We start from the raw sequence: 18,224 nt of genomic DNA, 5'->3' as shown, positions 1-18,224 counted from the left end.
CTGCCTCCCTGTACTAAACATTATGACAATCACAATCACAGTGTTGCGCTAGTGATGGGGGTGGGGTGGGATGGGGTGGGGAGGATGAGGTGACCAAAACAAATCATATAGTCTTCTTACAAAACACCGCCAGAATCAGTTATTACCTGAGTGATAAGATGAGTGGATAGCAAAGAGAAAGTGTACAATGTCGTTGAATCATGTTAATCAGGATTCAATTCAAATGAGCAGCGTTTATATATATATATATATATGTATATATATATATATATATATATATATATATATTATATATATATATATATAGTCTAATGTTCAAGGTTTTCCAGTAACCAGAATTAGATTTTATCTAGTACTAGCAGGAACGCTTTCTATTGTAAGGAATTGATTGATTGAACAATGTAGCTAGTTTTGATAACAAGAACAAATTAATAGTTTGTTGAACCCATTCTATTCCTTGAAAATTCTAATACTAATCAAAATTATTTCTACTTTAAGTTAATTTATTTTATATTAAAATTCTTTTTGTTTCCTGATTGAACGAGGTAGAAAAATGCAGTTTTCGATAACAAGAAGAAAAAAGATTGAAACTGTAAAAGTTTGTTGAACCCGTTCTATTCCTTACAATTCTAATACTAATCAAAATTATTATTGATTTTGTAGATTAAACTTCGTTTTGTTTCCTGATTAATTGAACGAGGTAAAAGCGCAGTTTTGATAACAAGAAAACAAAAATTGAAACAGGGAAAGTTTGTTGAACCTGTTCCATTCCTTACAATTCTAATACTAATCAAAATTATTATTGATTTTGTAGATTAAACTTCGTTTTGTTTCCTGATTAATTGAACGAGGTAAAAGCGCAGTTTCGATAACAAGAAAACAAAAATTGAAACAGGAAAAGTTTGTTGAACCCGTTCCATTCCTTACAATTCTAATACTAATCAAAATTATTATTGATTTTGTAGATTAAACTTCTTTTTGTTTCCTGATTGATTGAACGAGATAAAAACACAGTTTCGATAACAAGAAAACAAAAATTGAAACCGTAATAGTTTGTTGAGCCCATCTATAACCTTAAAAATTCTTACTAATAATTTTTTTTTTGTATACTTTAAGCTGCTTTTACATATTCAAATTCTTTTTGTTAATATTGGAAACACCAGTATATCCCATTCTATCGAAGAGTTGACACTTTTCTGAACTGATATCTTCCACGGACCTAATGTCCTCATCGGCTGACAATATCAAAGTGGATAAATGTCCTGGGACTTCCCCTGCTTTCGGCCACACAGCTAGATCTGTACCTTCTTGTCCGCCATCACCTGTGTGATTGGGGTCTCCACTGTGGATGAAATTAGCAAGGTAGCTGGAATATATAGAAACAAATCTTTTCTCTTCTTCACTGTATTCTTCGTTATTGAGTGTAGCGGACAGAAAGATAAAAGGCACATCGCAGCCATGACACGCGTGACCATAACACCACTTGTATTGCTGCCAGACATGTTGAAAGGAAAAAGCGTGATTGAAGAGGTAATGGTAGATCCTCGTTTCACCCCTTGCTATGAGGAGTTTGGCCATATATTGCGTCGGACAACCGAAGAGGTAATCTGTGACCATGGAACTCAGGACGTCACGTTGATCCGTGACATTTGGATCGGGTGGGAAAAATTGTTGTATTTCTTGAGAGAGACCTGGCACAAGAATGTTCTGGAACATGTTATAGCTAGCTGTCGACACAGGCTCGGGCAATATTTCGTAGACGAATATTCTCCCTTCCTCGCCACATGTTCCCAGTATGATGGGTTTCAACGCGTTGAGACCTGCCTCTATACTGGTAATCGGTTGTTCTGTGACTGTCGGACCCCATTGCTGGAAAAGTTGAAACGCTTTTTCATGGTTGATCAGTTGCGAGAGGGACTCTTGTGTTGCTGACGCAATTTCGTCGACTGACTTCGTTCGGAGGCATGATAAACTAGCCGGTTCGCACTCTAACAAGGAGGCGAAAGATAACCCCAGGGTATTGGAGTCTGCTGGTGTCTTTAGAGGTAGCGAGAAGGGATCGCTGAACAGTATAGCTTGGCTAAATAGCTCACTGTGATTCGGTGACGTCAGAAGTAACGATATCGATTCTGCGCCTGCGCTCTGTCCGGTGAGAGTAATCTGAAGAAAACAGAGTGTTTTTTTTTGTCTTTATTCTTGACGTATGCATGCGTTATTAGTAGATTACTCATTCAATGCACATTAAACATATGTGGCATCTATATAAGTCGTCCAAGAAACGAACACCACAGACCCACCCTTCCCACCGGCCCACCATTACCTCCGTCCAATTGGTTTATCAATGATAAGAAAACTACGACACCTTTATTTTTTCTGACCCACTGGACGGAGCAGTTAAATACGTCATGTTAAAGGAGCAGTCCATACATAGTTTAGAAGAGATTACTTTGAAGCACGGGTTAGCTGTAGAGATATTACTGTAGTTGTGCTAAGTTAGGTTTTCCTGGTTTGTTCAACTATAAATAACATGATGTCATCATTATAAAATTCTAGCTACAGGCACCCCTTGTTATCCGAATGAAATAGCTCACGTAGACACGAACATCACTAACGTATTGGTTCTATGAGAATGCCAAAATGTTAATACACGAACGATTTTTCTTTCAATCACGTGTTTCTCCAAAGGTCCCTGATGATAGGTACCTACGCAACAGTCGTTCCTATTAATTGCTAAAAGGGGTTTTGTCATATGTCATACACATTTAATTTATGAACATATAAGTTGGAAAAGTTTGCTTGTTTTATATATAAAAGGAACTGACGTTATACGTACTCTATTTGGATCCCCGCCAAAGCTTTCTAAATTTTGCCAAAGAAATTTCAGTGCCGCAATTTGGTCTTCTATACCAAAGTTCCCGGGTATCCTCTCACCAGTCTCCGGATCCTCCTCCAAGTAAAGGAAGCCCATCGCACCTTCGGATAAATGACATTCAGAAGTTATTCATGAAAACTCTACTCAAATACTGCCTTATTATGGACATGTATAGGGGCGTCGAGAACCAACCAGGGCCACAGGACAATGAGGTCACAGGGCCTCCTTCTTTAACTTTTCAGTTTCCTACTGTATGTTATGAAAATGAAAAATAACATTACAATCTATCCCGTTTTTTCCACGGGCCCCGAATTATCACCGTTACCCACGACTGTAACCCACTTGACCATTCTCGTCAGGCCCGTGAACATAGCGATTTTCGGTGCCACATGCAAGGGACACTTTATTGAGTATCCAATCATGCATGGATCTCCATGATCGAACACAATGCAAAATAAACATTTACGCAACATTTATAATAAGATAAAATAAGATAAAAATACTTTTGTTTCTTGCTATCTGGAATTTCGAAAAGTATTCTAATTTTATACCATTGTTCATTAGTTTTGACATTGTATATAATACCGGAGCCAATGTCACTTACAAAAAAAAAAGAGATGAAAAGAGACTAACAGGCGATTGTTACGAATAATATCAACAACAATATGGAAACGTCTGAGAAACATTTGTAGGCGATTGAATTGGTGAGGCAGTTTCTTTTCTGCAATATTACATTAAATCTGTGTGGGTTGTGAATCGTTCATTACAAAGACAGACCAAAAATTGTCCATTGCAGGTTTCACTTTGCCTTTTCGTTGCGGTCGCATTGTGCGATTACTTTAGGAGAAGATGGTTAGGAATGTGCTGGGTGGTCCGGACTAACGCCAACCCCTTACCATCAGTCAAGGTTGCCATTGTACTCAACGCAAACAACAGAAAAGAAAGAAGAAGAAGGAATGAAAATATTAATCTTACCGATACGATATTCTATGCATACGACTACAGCGTCGATTGTTGGCGCTAGAATCTGACTATTATATACAGGCCCGCTGCAAGCACCCGATTTGTAGTTTCCACCGTGAAGGAATACCATCACGGGGAGTAGACCGCTGGTTCTGGTATCTAACGGTCGATAAATATTCAAACGGAGACAGTCTTCACTCGTCTATACGGCCGAGACAGGATGGAAAAAAAAATAACAGAAAAATAAAATCATTTATGTGTATACTAAATCAATGATAGTCCAAGCATGGAAGTATTATCCTGGCAACTGGGCAACACTTACATGGTCCAAGTTCGATCACGACCACAACGGCAACTGAGGTCAATTTAGGTGTTGTTAAGCGGGCGCTTTGCTCTCGATTTCCCCTCTCCATCCCAATGAACCCGTCATGCACCGTTCATAAATCGACGGTATAGACTTACATGTGATAATATGAAGTGAGGGAGTATATATGAAGTGAGGCCGTGAGGGAGTATATGAAGTGAGGGTGTATATGATGTAAATGAGTGAGTGTGAGTACATGAAGTCGAGTGAGTTTGTATATGAAGTGGGTGGGTAAGGAAGTGAGTATATGAAGTGAGGGAGTGGGTGGGTGAGGGAGTGGGTTGGTAAGTGAGTATATGAAGGCAGTTGGAGTATGAGTATAAGAACCCAGTGAGTAAGTGAGTGAGTATATAAGTGAATATATGAAGTGAATGTATATTAATGAGTTAGTATATGAGATTGGTGAGTAAGTAACTCAGTGAGTATATGAAGTGAGGGAGTGGGTGGGTGAGGGAGTGGGTTGGTAAGTGAGTATATGAAGGCAGTGGGAGTATGAGTATAAGAACCCAGTGAGTAAGTGAGTGAGTATATAAGTGAATATATGAAGTGAATGTATATTAATGAGTTAGTATATGAGATTGGTGAGTAAGTAACTCAGTGAGTATATGAAGTGAGGGAGTGGGTGGGTGAGGGAGTGGGTTGGTAAGTGAGTATATGAAGGCAGTGGGAGTATGAGTATAAGAACCCAGTGAGTAAGTGAGTGAGTATATAAGTGAATATATGAAGTGAATGTATATTAATGAGTTAGTATATGAGATTGGTGAGTAAGTAACTCAGTGAGTATATGGAGTGAGGGAGTGGGTGGGTGAGGGAGTGGGTTGGTAAGTGAGTATATGAAGGCAGTGGGAGTATGAGTATAAGAACCCATAGTGAGTAAGTGAGTGAGTATATAAGTGAATATATGAAGTGAATGTATATTAATGAGTTAGTATATGAGATTGGTGAGTAAGTAACTCAGTGAGTATATGGAGTGAGGGAGTGGGTGGGTGAGGGAGTGGGTTGGTAAGTGAGTATATGAAGGCAGTGGGAGTATGAGTATAAGAACCCAGTGAGTAAGTGAGTGAGTATATAAGTGAATATATGAAGTGAATGTATATTAATGAGTTAGTATATGAGATTGGTGAGTAAGTAACTCAGTGAGTATATGGAGTGAAGGAGTGGGTGGGTGAGGGAGTGGGTTGGTAAGTGAGTATATGAAGGCAGTGGGAGTATGAGTATAAGAACCCAGTGAGTAAGTGAGTGAGTATATAAGTGAATATATGAAGTGAATGTATATTAATGAGTTAGTATATGAGATTGGTGAGTAAGTAACTCAGTGAGTACATGGAGTGGGGAGATGAGTGAGTATATGAAGGCAGTGAGAGTGAGTATATGAATCGAGTGAGTATATGAAGTGGGTATTTGAGTGAGTATATGAAGTGAGTGGATGGGTGAGTATATGAAGTGAGGGAGTGAGTTTATGGGTACATGAATCGAGTGACTGGGTTAGTATATGGGGTGGGTGAGTAAGTGATATATGGAGTGAGGGATCGGGTGGGTGAGTGAATGTTTGTAGTGAGTGAGTATATGAATCGACTGATTGAGTTAGTACTATGTGGTGGGTGAGTAAGTAAATGAGTGAGTATATGTAGTGAATGAGTGGGTGGGTGAGTGAGTGAGTATATGAAGTGTGTGAGTATATGCATTGAGTGAGTTAGTCTATGAATCGAGTGAGTGAGTTAGTATATATGAGATGGGTGAGTTAGTGAGTATATGTTGTGAAATAGTGGGTGAGTGAGTGAGTATATGAAGTGTGTGACTGAATTTATATCAATTGGGTGGGTTATTATCTGTAGTGAAAGAGTGGTTGGACGAGTGAGTATATTATAAAGTGAGTGAGTATATGCATTGAGTGAGTGAGTATAAACGTAGTGAATATGTGGGCAAGGGCGTGAGTATATGTAATGAGTGATTGGGAATTAGTAGTGAGTGAGTATATGTAATGAGAGATTGGGTATTTGTAATGAATGAGTATATGTAATGAGTGATAGGGTATTTGTCGTGAGTATATGAAATGAGTGAGTGGGTATTTGAAATGAGTGAGTTTATGTAATGAGTGATTTGGTATTTGTAATGAGTGAGTATATGAAGTGAGCCTATCAAGCGAGTGAATGAGTGAGTTTGGGTTTTTAAGCGTTCGTGTTTGTTTAATTGTTGTTCTTGACAACACTGTACTACACTTTAATACATGCCACATGCATTTGGGTCGGTTCAGAGATGTTACCGATTTGCCCTCTCGTTTACATCAACTTCTACACTGTTGAATATATGAAATATTATAACCACATAACAGACGTTTATACCAGTATATGCAATCATTCGTGATTTTCTGTCATCTAAACGGTATGAACAGAAACCCTTACCCTCATATTGTTATCACCTTGATAAAAAATCATATACGGATATATACAGTACACATATACACTTCTAACGCTTTAACACGTCATCTATGTATAAATATTACTCTTCGGAAAGTTCCGTATGTTTATAGATGTGATACAACCATTGATGAACTAAACTATCGGAAAACCATGATATCTCTTATTCATTCCTGTGACTTCTCCCCCCCCACCCCACCACAACTCTTTCTTTCAAACCTCACCCCCCTATCCCCTCCCTACCCCCACCCTCTCTCCAAGGGCGGCGGAACCGGGGGGGCACAGGGGGCACGTGCCCCCCCACTTTTCCTCAGGTTAAAAATGTGCCCTTTTTCTACATAAAAACTGAGGTGTCTCAAGTTAGCAAGAGGCCAGGGAACCAGAACGAACACTCGGGAAGGGCCGTTTCCGGCCATCTGAGGGGTTTGTAAAACCCAAAATTTTCTTGTACGCTCCGCGCCAACCGATGGTGGCGCTCCGCTCAGATAGTCGTGCATATAACTCTGCAAATCCTGGCTACGCCCCTGACTTTTAATGAATTTCTGTAGGTCAATCTCAAAGCTATTACGAATGGAAAAAATTTGTTAAGATATTAACAACGAATAAACTCTAATTCGGAAGATTCCTACATTAGCAACTAGCATGCTTTCACCTCATTTTGTCTCAAAAGAAAACTTGTTCCTTGTTTCCCAATTTGCACATTGGATATTGCAGTGCTACTACTAGTATGCATATTTTCCTTGAGGGGGGGGGGGGGCGTTGATGGAGTGATGTGTATACGCAAATAAGATAATACAATAAGAGTTATAAAGGGTACTAAATATAAGGCTGCATCAGTCCAATCGAATTTCTGCAAAGTGCCCTTTGATGTCGGTGCCCCCCCAGATTAAAAGTGCTTCCGCCGCCCTTGCCTCTCTCTCGTTCGCTCAGGTTCTGATTTCCTATATGTAGGGGCCTTTGAAATATTTCCATATAATATAAAAGGAACATGCCCAGTCTATTCATCGTACATAAATTTATCATTTTAAAAATTCAAGTCGCGTTTGATAGCTTCTCACACTAGATATTATGGGCCTTATAAAATCCAGTACAGCTTATCGTAGATAAATTGTTAATACACTAGTAATAGGATGTGACATTATAAGACGTGAAATCTTACACCTTTTGTTGGACCAATAGGGCATACATATTTTCATGCATTTTTATTTGAAGCGATATTAAAGACGTTTTACTTTTTCTTGTTGATTCTGGACAATTGTGCGGGTGCTATGTTTGCAGTATTTGTTTTCCACCCACTCAGATGTTAAAGAAACCTATAAGATCTAACAGGAATATGTTGTGAGAGTTAAAGAACGTATATCGATTAAACTGTAAACAATTACAGAGACTTTCGGTGACATTCAACAGTATTTGATATCCACAATTTTGTAATGCATTGTGTGTTATTTGAGGCCATAGAGCTCCATTGATTTCCTATTTTCTATGATCTGGCCTAATGGACCTTAGTAGTCCAACACTTCAAATGATGAGCCTCAATTGTTGAAAAATGCATACCAAGATGAACTGGTCTGGGGTAGCAGTGTTTCTAACTATAATGTATCTAAATTAATGATGTGTCTGAAGTTTACCCTTTTAAGGCACGGATACAGGGATTTAAACGGAGGGGTGTGACCCTGGGGTCGTTGAGACCGACCTCTGTTAGTCTTCACTCCTCCTACCCCATCCCCACCCCACACCTAAACTTTTAACGTGAAGTAATGCATTCTGTCGCATATTTATGTTAATAATTGGGTCTATACACGCAAAGTTGTGCCTATAACTATCTTTTTTAAATTATTATTAGCTCATACCAGCATGCTGGTGTGAGCTATTGTTACAGTGCGGCGTCTATCACTCTATCACTCTATCATTCTATCACTCTATCCGTCAACAGTTGGTAAAACCGCTCCCACTCGCACAGTGTTTGATGGAATTTCATGAAACTTGGACACAAGGACCATTAGGTATAGGTCCATCAGAGATGATCCAAAATTTGGGGTCAAAGGTCACCTGTGGGCCGTAATGGGCCATTTTGTGGAAATACGCAAAATGCTTCTTCTCCTACAGATTCCATGGTACAATGTTGAGGATTCGTCACGATAGTACTATGGTAGTTTTACCTTCAGGGTGTTCATGAATTTGAGATCAAAGATCAACTAGGGGTCTTTTGTGGCCCGGGCCGCAGCCCTATATTTTCAAATTGCTCCTGTTCGTACAGTGTATGGCCAATTATAATGAAACTTGGTCACAATGTTCCTCGGGATGAGAGTTACGAGGGGTGTTCGGAAAATTGAGGTCAAAGGTCATTTAGGGGGTCATCGGGGGTCATTCTTTGTAATATTTTCAAATATCTCAATCTCCTCAAGATTTTGATGGATCATATTCAAAGTTGAACTGATGATTGTTGGATTGTGTATGAATAAGGTGATGCCTAAAAATTTTTGGTCAAAAGTTAATTAATTACAATTAATCCCCATTGTTTAAAAAAATCTGAGCCTTCACTTTTTGCCAAAGCTCCTTTAATTTGTCTCCCAGTGTCTGCAGCGTTTGTTTACATTTGTGGTTAAGCTCTGCAGAGGCTGTTAGTGGAATTAAAGCAGGACTGGGAGTTGTTATTAACTGTTGAACTGTAAGCATGAGAGCCCTATAGCCAATCAGCACTTGCCGATTCTTAGAAGTCTTTGAGCCTGAGGTATGTAGGCAGCTTGTGAAGTTATGCCTTGTAGGGAGTGCTTGTTATGTCTGCTAAGGTAGAGGGGAGAAAGTTTAATAGGGTAGGTCAGTGGTATTGTTTGAGAGAGTGGGTAAAATAGGATTTAAAGGGGAAAATAGGAATTGTAGCCAGTGGTGTGGCCATGATTCTGCTAATGGAGGGGGGGGGGTATCCCTCACGGGCCCAAAATTGGTTTTGTGGGCCCTACATTTTTAAGCTCGAAAAGGTATGAGCTTATGCACCATTGGTGCCCTAGTTAATCTTATTGTTGTTGTTGTTATTATTATAATTATTATTATTATTTATTTATTTATCATTTATTAGCACAACCTAATTTATGATCTAAATGTGTCTCAGAATACATCATTTGACCTCACAACTTAGGACAGAGAACGTGTTATCGTAGAAATGATCAGTTGCGTAGGAAGGTACATTTGAGTGGGGGGCTGAAGACTGATGGCCGGCCTGGGGGAGGGGTCTAAGGGGAGGGGGTGTCCCCCTCCCCTTTGGAATATTTTGCATTTCCAGGTGGCCTTAGATGCAATTTGGTGCAATATAGCACACTTTAACACCCACTCCATTTTGTAAATAATTTTGCATTTTCACCTGGCCTTAGATGCAATTTGGTGCTCCAAATGAGATTTTTTTCTCATTTAGAAATGAAAAAGGGGTTTTCTGACTTGCGAAGCGGGGGGGGGGGGGGGCGGAATGATACTTCCGCCCCCATATTTTTCGCTGGGCGGGCTGGCGCCCCCCGGTTCCCTACGCCCTTGGAAATGATAATGATTCTATACTCACCTCAAGTGGACAAACAAAGGATACGTCGTCACAAATTTGAATACATCCAGGTGGTACGGTGGTAGCGTCTAGTACCAATGGTTCCCATGCCTCTAAAGGTTGAGGATTTTTCCACCTGAAAGGTCCAACAGGGGGTGCTGCGTATGGTATACCCAAAAAGGCGGCACTGTTTCCCTTCTTGATCCCCTGGACGAGACCGTGCGTTGTTTTCACTTTAAGGTGAAAACTTTTACCATCAACCAAAGCTACAAGAATGAGGTATTGTATCCAAGACATCCTCAAATATTGGCAAAAAGATAACATCATAAACACTTTCTTTTCCCTTAAGATCGATCATTTGGGAAAATATGATCCCAAAATAGTCCTATCCAATAGTACACATGCGTACAATATGACCGCGTTTCTGTTTATATGGTAAGATATCGATGCATATACGAAGATACGAAATCACTGCAAGTTGTTGTGCCGATTTGTTTTAACTGTATAGTATTGACGGCAAATGCGTGTACGTGTGACCTCTGTTGAACATATTGTTATTAACAAGACCCTTCAATATACCAGCATCGTAAGACTAACTTTAACTAAATCTAACTGAGGCTTTGGAGCAGATACCATACTTTGAACATACCCCTTGTGTTTGCTGAATGTATTAAAATGGAGGATAGGGGTGATATCATGAACTTTCAGGCTCTGTTTACCCTTTTTCCCGATGCTGTGCCGTATACTATATATATATATATATATATATATATATATATATATATATATATATATATATATATATATATATATATATATATATATATATATATATATATATATATATATATATATATATATAAATATATTTATTTATTTATTTATTTATTTATTTATATAAAGAAAGATATAAACAAAAGGATGAGAAAGGGAAACGTTTTTGTTGTGATCCTATATAGCCGCATATGGCATTGCTAATACGAATGTTTATAAGCAAAATATTTCCTTTACTAACAAGAAGAAAGGACTTGAAAATAGTGCAAAAAAGCACACAGAAAAAGGAGTTACCATAGCAGCACCCGAAATACACACAATGTTTATACTAGAGAGGTTTCGAAATTGATTAAAAGTATATAGGACCATTTGGAATTTTGATAAGATGCAGTAAAGTATAGCGGAGATGTAAGAGAAAAGAAGCTCCATTCAAGAAAGATGAGAACTGAGGTGGATGTGGGGATCCTCCCCCAAGAGAAAAAAAAAATAATAAAAGACGTGAAATGGTACATTATGAGGCTATAGTTACACTAAAAGTTAGATCTATAAATATATCTACACGCAAGTTTCTGCTACTAACTACTTTCTTTTGAGTGGGGTTAAAAAAAGGGGGGTATTCGCCCCATCCCACACCCCATTGATCCACGCTCATAAACCACTCTACGAAGACAGTCAATTCGCCTGTTTTATCAGTTTCTCAGTGTTATCAATAAGTATGAAACTAGTTCGGTTCGAGTTTGGAATCCTTCATCCTTGACACTTCTCGGTCGGTTCTATAATGTTGACGATAAAACTATTAAGACTGCGCAGTAAATTAAAAGGAAAATTCCCATACGTGACCAATCGGATGCAAAAAGGTAGTTCTCCTAACGAGTAATCTGAATGTTATAATGCAAAGGAACATAACCGTTCCATGTTTATGCTATACGGAGATGCAAAGTCAACAATATACATAGACTAATGTATGATTGGATTGTATATAATTGATCGATACAATACAATACACGGCAGCTAGGATTTTGCTCTTCTTTTATCTCGATTCATGACAAAAGAAAACTTCGATTATTCGCTTTCATGGATTAGTCTGAGCTATAGTAACGTATACAACACTGCACAATCACCCATAGGCCCTACATGTTGAATTTATAATGCCATACTCTGTACAATGTCCTCGTAAGTTATGCCGATCTACTCCTTGCAGATGTTATGAACTTCTTTCAACGTGATACATGTAGGCCTATACAACATCATCGACAGAAGTCGGCTTCTCTACACCCTTGCTGTACCCCATGGAAGTTTTATCTTTAAATGTATGATCAAACCAGCTTAAAATGTCGGTTTGTTACCGCTTCATTTCAAAATGAAATTTAAGGAAGGAAATATCGCCAAAATAACGTATACGCTCATGGTTAACTGTTTACGTTTTATGATCTCATAAAATCGGTAAAGTGGAGAGGGATGAAAAGTCACCGCTATAACCGTCGCCAGCCCGCAGGAGACCCCTGTCTCCTTCCACCAATACCAACATCTCGAACTTTACCCTCACCTTTCAGTAGAGGGTTTCTCAACAACACACCGACCACTTACACGTATGCAGGAGTTATCGATCAGGACGAATTGTATGAGAATGATATCGACAACGCCATAGTATTGCCAGAAGTAACAGGTTAGTACATTTCCCCATGGCAACCCTGGGACTAATTTCGTTCTCTTTTTGTATGATAGAGAAATTGCAATTAAAGTCACCGAAATTCACGTGTTTGCTATAGGCCTATGACTGACATTACGTTATCTTGTTCTACCTTATTCAGTCAACCCAATTTAGTGTAGCACAGTGGCTTGGCCAGGGGGGGGGGGCATGGGGGGCATGGGGACAAATGACAATGAAAGCTATTGAGTGTCGCCCCAATTATTATATGCAACGTTGACTAGACTATACGTGGGTACAACTTTTACGCTAAGTTCTGATGTGACCGAAAGTTAAGGTGACATTCTTGGGGTTATAAAATATCTCTTGTGACCTGAAAGCAACGAATTTCACAATAAATGATGCAAGTTCTCAATTCTTCTTCATTGGGTGAGAGGGGCGGGGGAAAACATAATCTAACGCTTGAAGAACTAAAAGCTAACATCAAGTCTCTCAAGACTATTTTCCACCGTCTTTCGTCAAGATGGATGTGGAAGTGTGGATTATATATAAATTTCACCTACACATAGTTTGGTTATGCCTGCAGTATTCATGTATTTTCATCCCTAAGGATAGACATTGTTAAATTGTCCATAAAGGGGATCGTGTTCGGTCGGATACGTTGCGATTATAAAGAGTATTTTCGGTACTTACAATATGGCTCATCTCAAGCCAACTGCCAAAGTTATACAACGACATTCTTTGCATTATCTCTTAAATATATACAGTCAATAGAAATTAACACGCACTTAGCGCTCCTCATATATATATATATATATATATATATATATATATATATATATATATATATATATATATATATATATATATATATATATATATATATAATATATATATAATATATATATATAATAATAATAATAATAATAATAACAACAATAACAATAATAATAATTATATATATATATATATATATAGTTCTACGAATGGAACATGGGAAACATTTCCCTTCAATATAACTTTTCTCTCAATTAAATTCGTGTCTGTTTTATATATTCAGATAGTTAACAACAACAACAAAGCAGTAGAGATAATCAAGATATACTTTTATTCACTCCAATGTAATCCTAAACAGAGAAAGAATTGTAAAGCAACTTGAGTGAGATAGATAAAAGGGAGTTGATGTGCATATTATGGGGGAACAGGAGTTTACATAGGAGGGGTGTGTCCGTGCGGTCGTTTGAAGCGACCTCCTGAGGCGGTTCCTCCAGCCCTCCACCCTGCCCCCCCCCCCACCCCGCCCTGCAAAACTACGTTTTTGACGTTAAGTGGTGCACTCAACTTACGCATATTTAATTTGTAAATTAGATTTGTAATCAGGTCTACACTCAATGTTGTGCCAATAACTGCTTTAAAGTTTTCGTGGATTATTGGATAAAGGGGAGTGATGCATACAATAGGGGGGGGGGGTATATTGACTGGAGCAAATCACCCTCTCATATATGGTGTAATATATCTTGAATTACTTCTGATTTTCTCTTGACAGAAATATTAATAGATGGACTACCAACACGTCCATCAATCGCTGAAATGCTCTGTAAAACTAGCATGGCTCAACCGAGTGAACAGGAAAAACTGCCAGCTATTGAGTCCAATACAGGGGTAAGTGATACTATGCAGTAGAGACCGATACGATGAAAACGTGTGGGGTTACAACCTTAACATGGTACATGGTAACCAAACTTCGCTAACTGGACAGAATTCTCTACGAAGGCACTTAATATACCAGGAAGAATGTGTATTTGGATATTACTTAGAGGGATATTCCAGTGGCTGGTAATGTGACATTTACAAGAAACAAAAAGAGGCATATTCGACACTGTTAGTTGAGAACTCCATATCATTAACTGGTCCCTACTTCCAGATATGGTCTGTTGTGACATAACGACAAATGTTTTTCAAACTTGAAACCTGAAACATTTGAAAAATATTTCCTTCACTATTATTAAGTTTACTAACTTTTAAGATTATTTGTATGTAGAATTTAGTTAAAATGCAACTGTTTTGTAAAGAAAAGATATATATATATATATATATTTATATATATATATATATATATATATATATATATATATATATATATAAATGAAAATATATATATATATATATATATATATATGCGGACTACAGTATATCTTTCTCTTCTTAATGCTAATTTGGCGTTAGTTCAGGAAAACAGTTTCGAGTTTGCGAGTTCTGTTTTATTGTGTAGTTTTTGTCTGTCAAATGACGTTTTTCGAGGATAATGAGGTTACAAAACAGCGAAAATAATAATAAGAATAATAATATTAATAATAAAAACCTCGTAAGTACTGCACAACAAAGATGAGTGGCACCCTCGCATTAGCCTATATATTTGTCCGATCGGCCCTTATTATAAGGCACAGTCCATTTATCCCTTACTTTGTACTATATTATGAACGTATAAAAAGTACTTTTCAAAGAAACACACACTTAAAAAGTATCGTAAATATAAAGTGCTGGCTCCCTCCCATAATCGGATTATTTACAATGTATCCGTTTGCCTTATATGGCTTTTACATAGGCACTTAAACGCTTACCTCTTATTTTTGTAATTGTATATCAATATACAATTACGGAAACCGTGTTTTCAAATTGGTTTAGATGTCACTGTAATTTGATCTAACAATTTTCAGCAAAATAGATAATTATTAATCTTAACTTATTAACAATTTTTCCGTCAAGTCATGATCAAATCCGTACATTGTAGCAAACAATCAACCCGTCAATTTATTCATGCAAAATGAAAGAACTGATATTGATCAAAATTGCAGAAAAAAAAATCACAGAACAGATCATGACAAGAACTGATTCGTCATTTAATCGTTAAAAATGTTAAATTGTCCAAATTCAACTTGTAGAATCTAATACATTCGATAACCTTTTCTGTGTTTTGTAACAATATAACTTAAACAATTCAAGATTTTGCCAGAAAATTGCTGATCAAATTATGTGAACGTTTTAACAATTTGATGGCATCTTAAAGTTTCCATATGTTATGAACGTGTAACGAGTATACTTGGAAAAGACAAAAACATTCAACTTCAACCAACAGGTACCGCATTTCAAAAGACGACCGCTACCCACCTAAATTGTTATTAATTCGTTTGCCTATATTGGTGTATGGTTTTATGTGTGGTTTTATTGTAATATCTTCCTCCTCATTGACAGGCTTATTTGGTACCGTCTGAGAAATTACTTTGAACAAATAATGATTGCCCTTTCTTGTTAGCTGTTTTTTCTTTTGTAACCTTCATTTGTATTTCTAGGCCACGCGAAATGAACATCTCCGACGATATATCTCTTTTGTCTCTGCCGCTCCGTTTGAAAGAAGACCTCCAAAGTACCGGCAAAAACAACCACTAAAAAGACGGGTATGATATTTAATCCACATATGAATATTAATGCAGAAGAAGGAAGAAAAGTAGCTAGGCCTTTTCGAGATATATGTATAGGCCTACCAATGCAATTCGAATATATGAATATTTGCGTCCGATATATGATATATATAAGATATATGATATAAGATATATGATATAAGATATATGATATATGATAAATGATATATGATACGATACGATATGATATGATACGATATGATATGATATGATATGATATGATACGATATGGTATGATACGATATGATATGATACGATACGATACGATACGATGCGACGCGACGGGATGGGATGAGATGTGATGGGATTGTATGTGATATGACATATGCTATCAATTCTTTCAAACGTCTTTTTTTTCATTCCTACAGCAACTGCTGGGGCCAGAAGAATGTTTTCGGTGTCAGTTGAGGTTGGACCATGTTGAATGCCAGAGGGTAACTTTTACCTTTGATTTTCATTAATGATTTTTCTAGCCCTCCATGTGAGAGAGGGTGACCCCTATGCGCGACCGTACCATCGTGTCGTTGCTTGCGCTTGAAACTATGAATGTTGCATCTTGGCAACCCTTCTCGTGACACTCTCTCCGAAACAAAATATCACCAAATTTTAATATATATAATATCTTACCGATACAAATATAGCTATGAGGATGTGCTTTTGTCCGAAAGATTCAGAAAAATGTTGAGTCACTTTTGCTAAGCAATTAGCCGGCAGATACTCTTCAAACAAGATGTCATACGTCAGAAAGTTTCTATTTAACTATGAAACTTTATAGAGTAGTATTTTGAAACCTAAGTGAGCTAATGTAAGTGAGGGAATTACAATAGCAGTTCACCTTATACCTTTGGCGAAATTATTACATCTTCTAATCATTTGATGAGATACAAGTAATTTCTTGGTATTATTAATAGAAATAACTGACAAAGTATAAATACAGAGTTGAAAGATGTGAAAATGTTGACTAGTTCTGTTTTATCAATATAGTAAAAATTATATCATTATATCAAAAGTGTATCAACTTCCAAGTATATATCTTCTTACGGATTTGGGGGGGGGGGGGGGGGAGGAGTTGGAAACTTTACAAACGATATTGAGTCTCAATAGAGACATGACAGGGATGCATCATGAATGTTAAAGCTATGTAAAACATTTTTCCCCCTTTTTTTCTTCTGCAGCACAAATTTATTCGTGTCAATGGATCATTGAGACATAGCTTCTGGTACGTTCAAAACTTAATTGACGCCATCAACAAGGTAAATATATTTCTGCCTTACATTATTTAAACGTTGCTTGTCAATTTGGAAAAGCTGTGTCAAGTTTGGGAAGTTTTTTTTAAGAAATAAAAGGCGTTTCTGTCTAATGTTGCAGTGACGTAAAATATAACGTATAGTCAAGATACGTACGGTGCAATGGGAGGGGGGAGGGTAACGATTAGGAGGGTGTGTAAGGGGGAGGGGTAAGTTGGCCATAAAATTAAAACTCATATCGCTACCGAGCAATATATTCTCAGTTGGTGTAACAAACCCTTTCTCTTACTTTTAACTATGAGGTACTCAGTCAGACCGTCATACCATCTTTGTTTACCGTCAGAAATTGTATCTGTAAACAAATTTGACATTTGGCAAACATTGACACCACAAGCTTTGTTGGTGCACTCCCGAAATGTGTTTGCCTGTTTATATAGGGTCATAAATTATGTGAAAGACCTGCTGGTGACCTTTAACATTTTACGTTATGTCGTTGCTATCAAATAGCGTTAGAGCGATTGGCAAACATTGTCTTTCATGTGATATATGTCACACCCCTATACATATATTTCTCTTTTGGATGCTAGTCAGTTTGCAGCATTTACATTACCCTCCAATGATTGGCTGCAGTGCTATATATATATATATATATCTTATTATCTTTCTCGTCACACGTCACAAATTGTTGGCGCTATATGGTTTTTCCTCAGTGTCTGAATTAAAGGCATTGAAGACTCGTCCCAAACCGCGTGCCGCGCTCTGAAAAAGTTATCTTTCCGTTGCTTGCAAGTGACGTTTTGTTCGTGTCGCTACAAAATGCAGACAGTAATGAAACGTGATACCTTATTATCTTTTGCTGGACCTGAGATGTCCATCGCTGTATCGCCTATACACTGTGCTGTACCCACGGGTATTGACCCCAGCTGTATGT

General features: G+C 37.6%; 2 protein-coding genes across 2 annotated transcripts in view; one reads left to right on the top strand and one right to left on the bottom strand.

The window, feature by feature from the left end:
* Nucleotides 1–62: 62 nt before the first annotated feature.
* Nucleotides 63–10,697, bottom strand: LOC139962172 (cAMP-regulated D2 protein-like). Its single transcript, XM_071962136.1, has 4 exons — nucleotides 10,167–10,697; nucleotides 3,848–4,037; nucleotides 2,834–2,973; nucleotides 63–2,160 (listed from the first exon to the last, which is right to left on the bottom strand). Exons 1-4 carry the CDS (start codon nucleotides 10,470–10,472, stop codon nucleotides 1,123–1,125), a joined length of 1,674 nt encoding a protein of 557 aa, XP_071818237.1. The 5' UTR covers nucleotides 10,473–10,697; the 3' UTR covers nucleotides 63–1,122.
* A 440-nt stretch (nucleotides 10,698–11,137) lies between these two features.
* The window catches only part of LOC139962170 (uncharacterized), a 31,824-nt gene continuing 24,737 nt past the window's right edge, over nucleotides 11,138–18,224 (top strand). The window contains exons 1-5 of the mRNA XM_071962132.1: nucleotides 11,138–12,585; nucleotides 14,114–14,229; nucleotides 15,918–16,022; nucleotides 16,415–16,480; nucleotides 17,222–17,299. Coding sequence (XP_071818233.1) covers nucleotides 12,378–12,585; nucleotides 14,114–14,229; nucleotides 15,918–16,022; nucleotides 16,415–16,480; nucleotides 17,222–17,299 — 573 coding nt within the window. The 5' untranslated portion in view covers nucleotides 11,138–12,377. The remainder of the gene's footprint in view (nucleotides 12,586–14,113; nucleotides 14,230–15,917; nucleotides 16,023–16,414; nucleotides 16,481–17,221; nucleotides 17,300–18,224) is intronic.

This window comes from Apostichopus japonicus, chromosome 20, assembly GCF_037975245.1.
Source record: "Apostichopus japonicus isolate 1M-3 chromosome 20, ASM3797524v1, whole genome shotgun sequence".
NCBI lineage: Eukaryota > Metazoa > Echinodermata > Holothuroidea > Aspidochirotida > Stichopodidae > Apostichopus > Apostichopus japonicus.
Note: the sequence above shows the minus strand (reverse complement) of the source record. Positions and strands in the feature narration are given on the sequence as shown.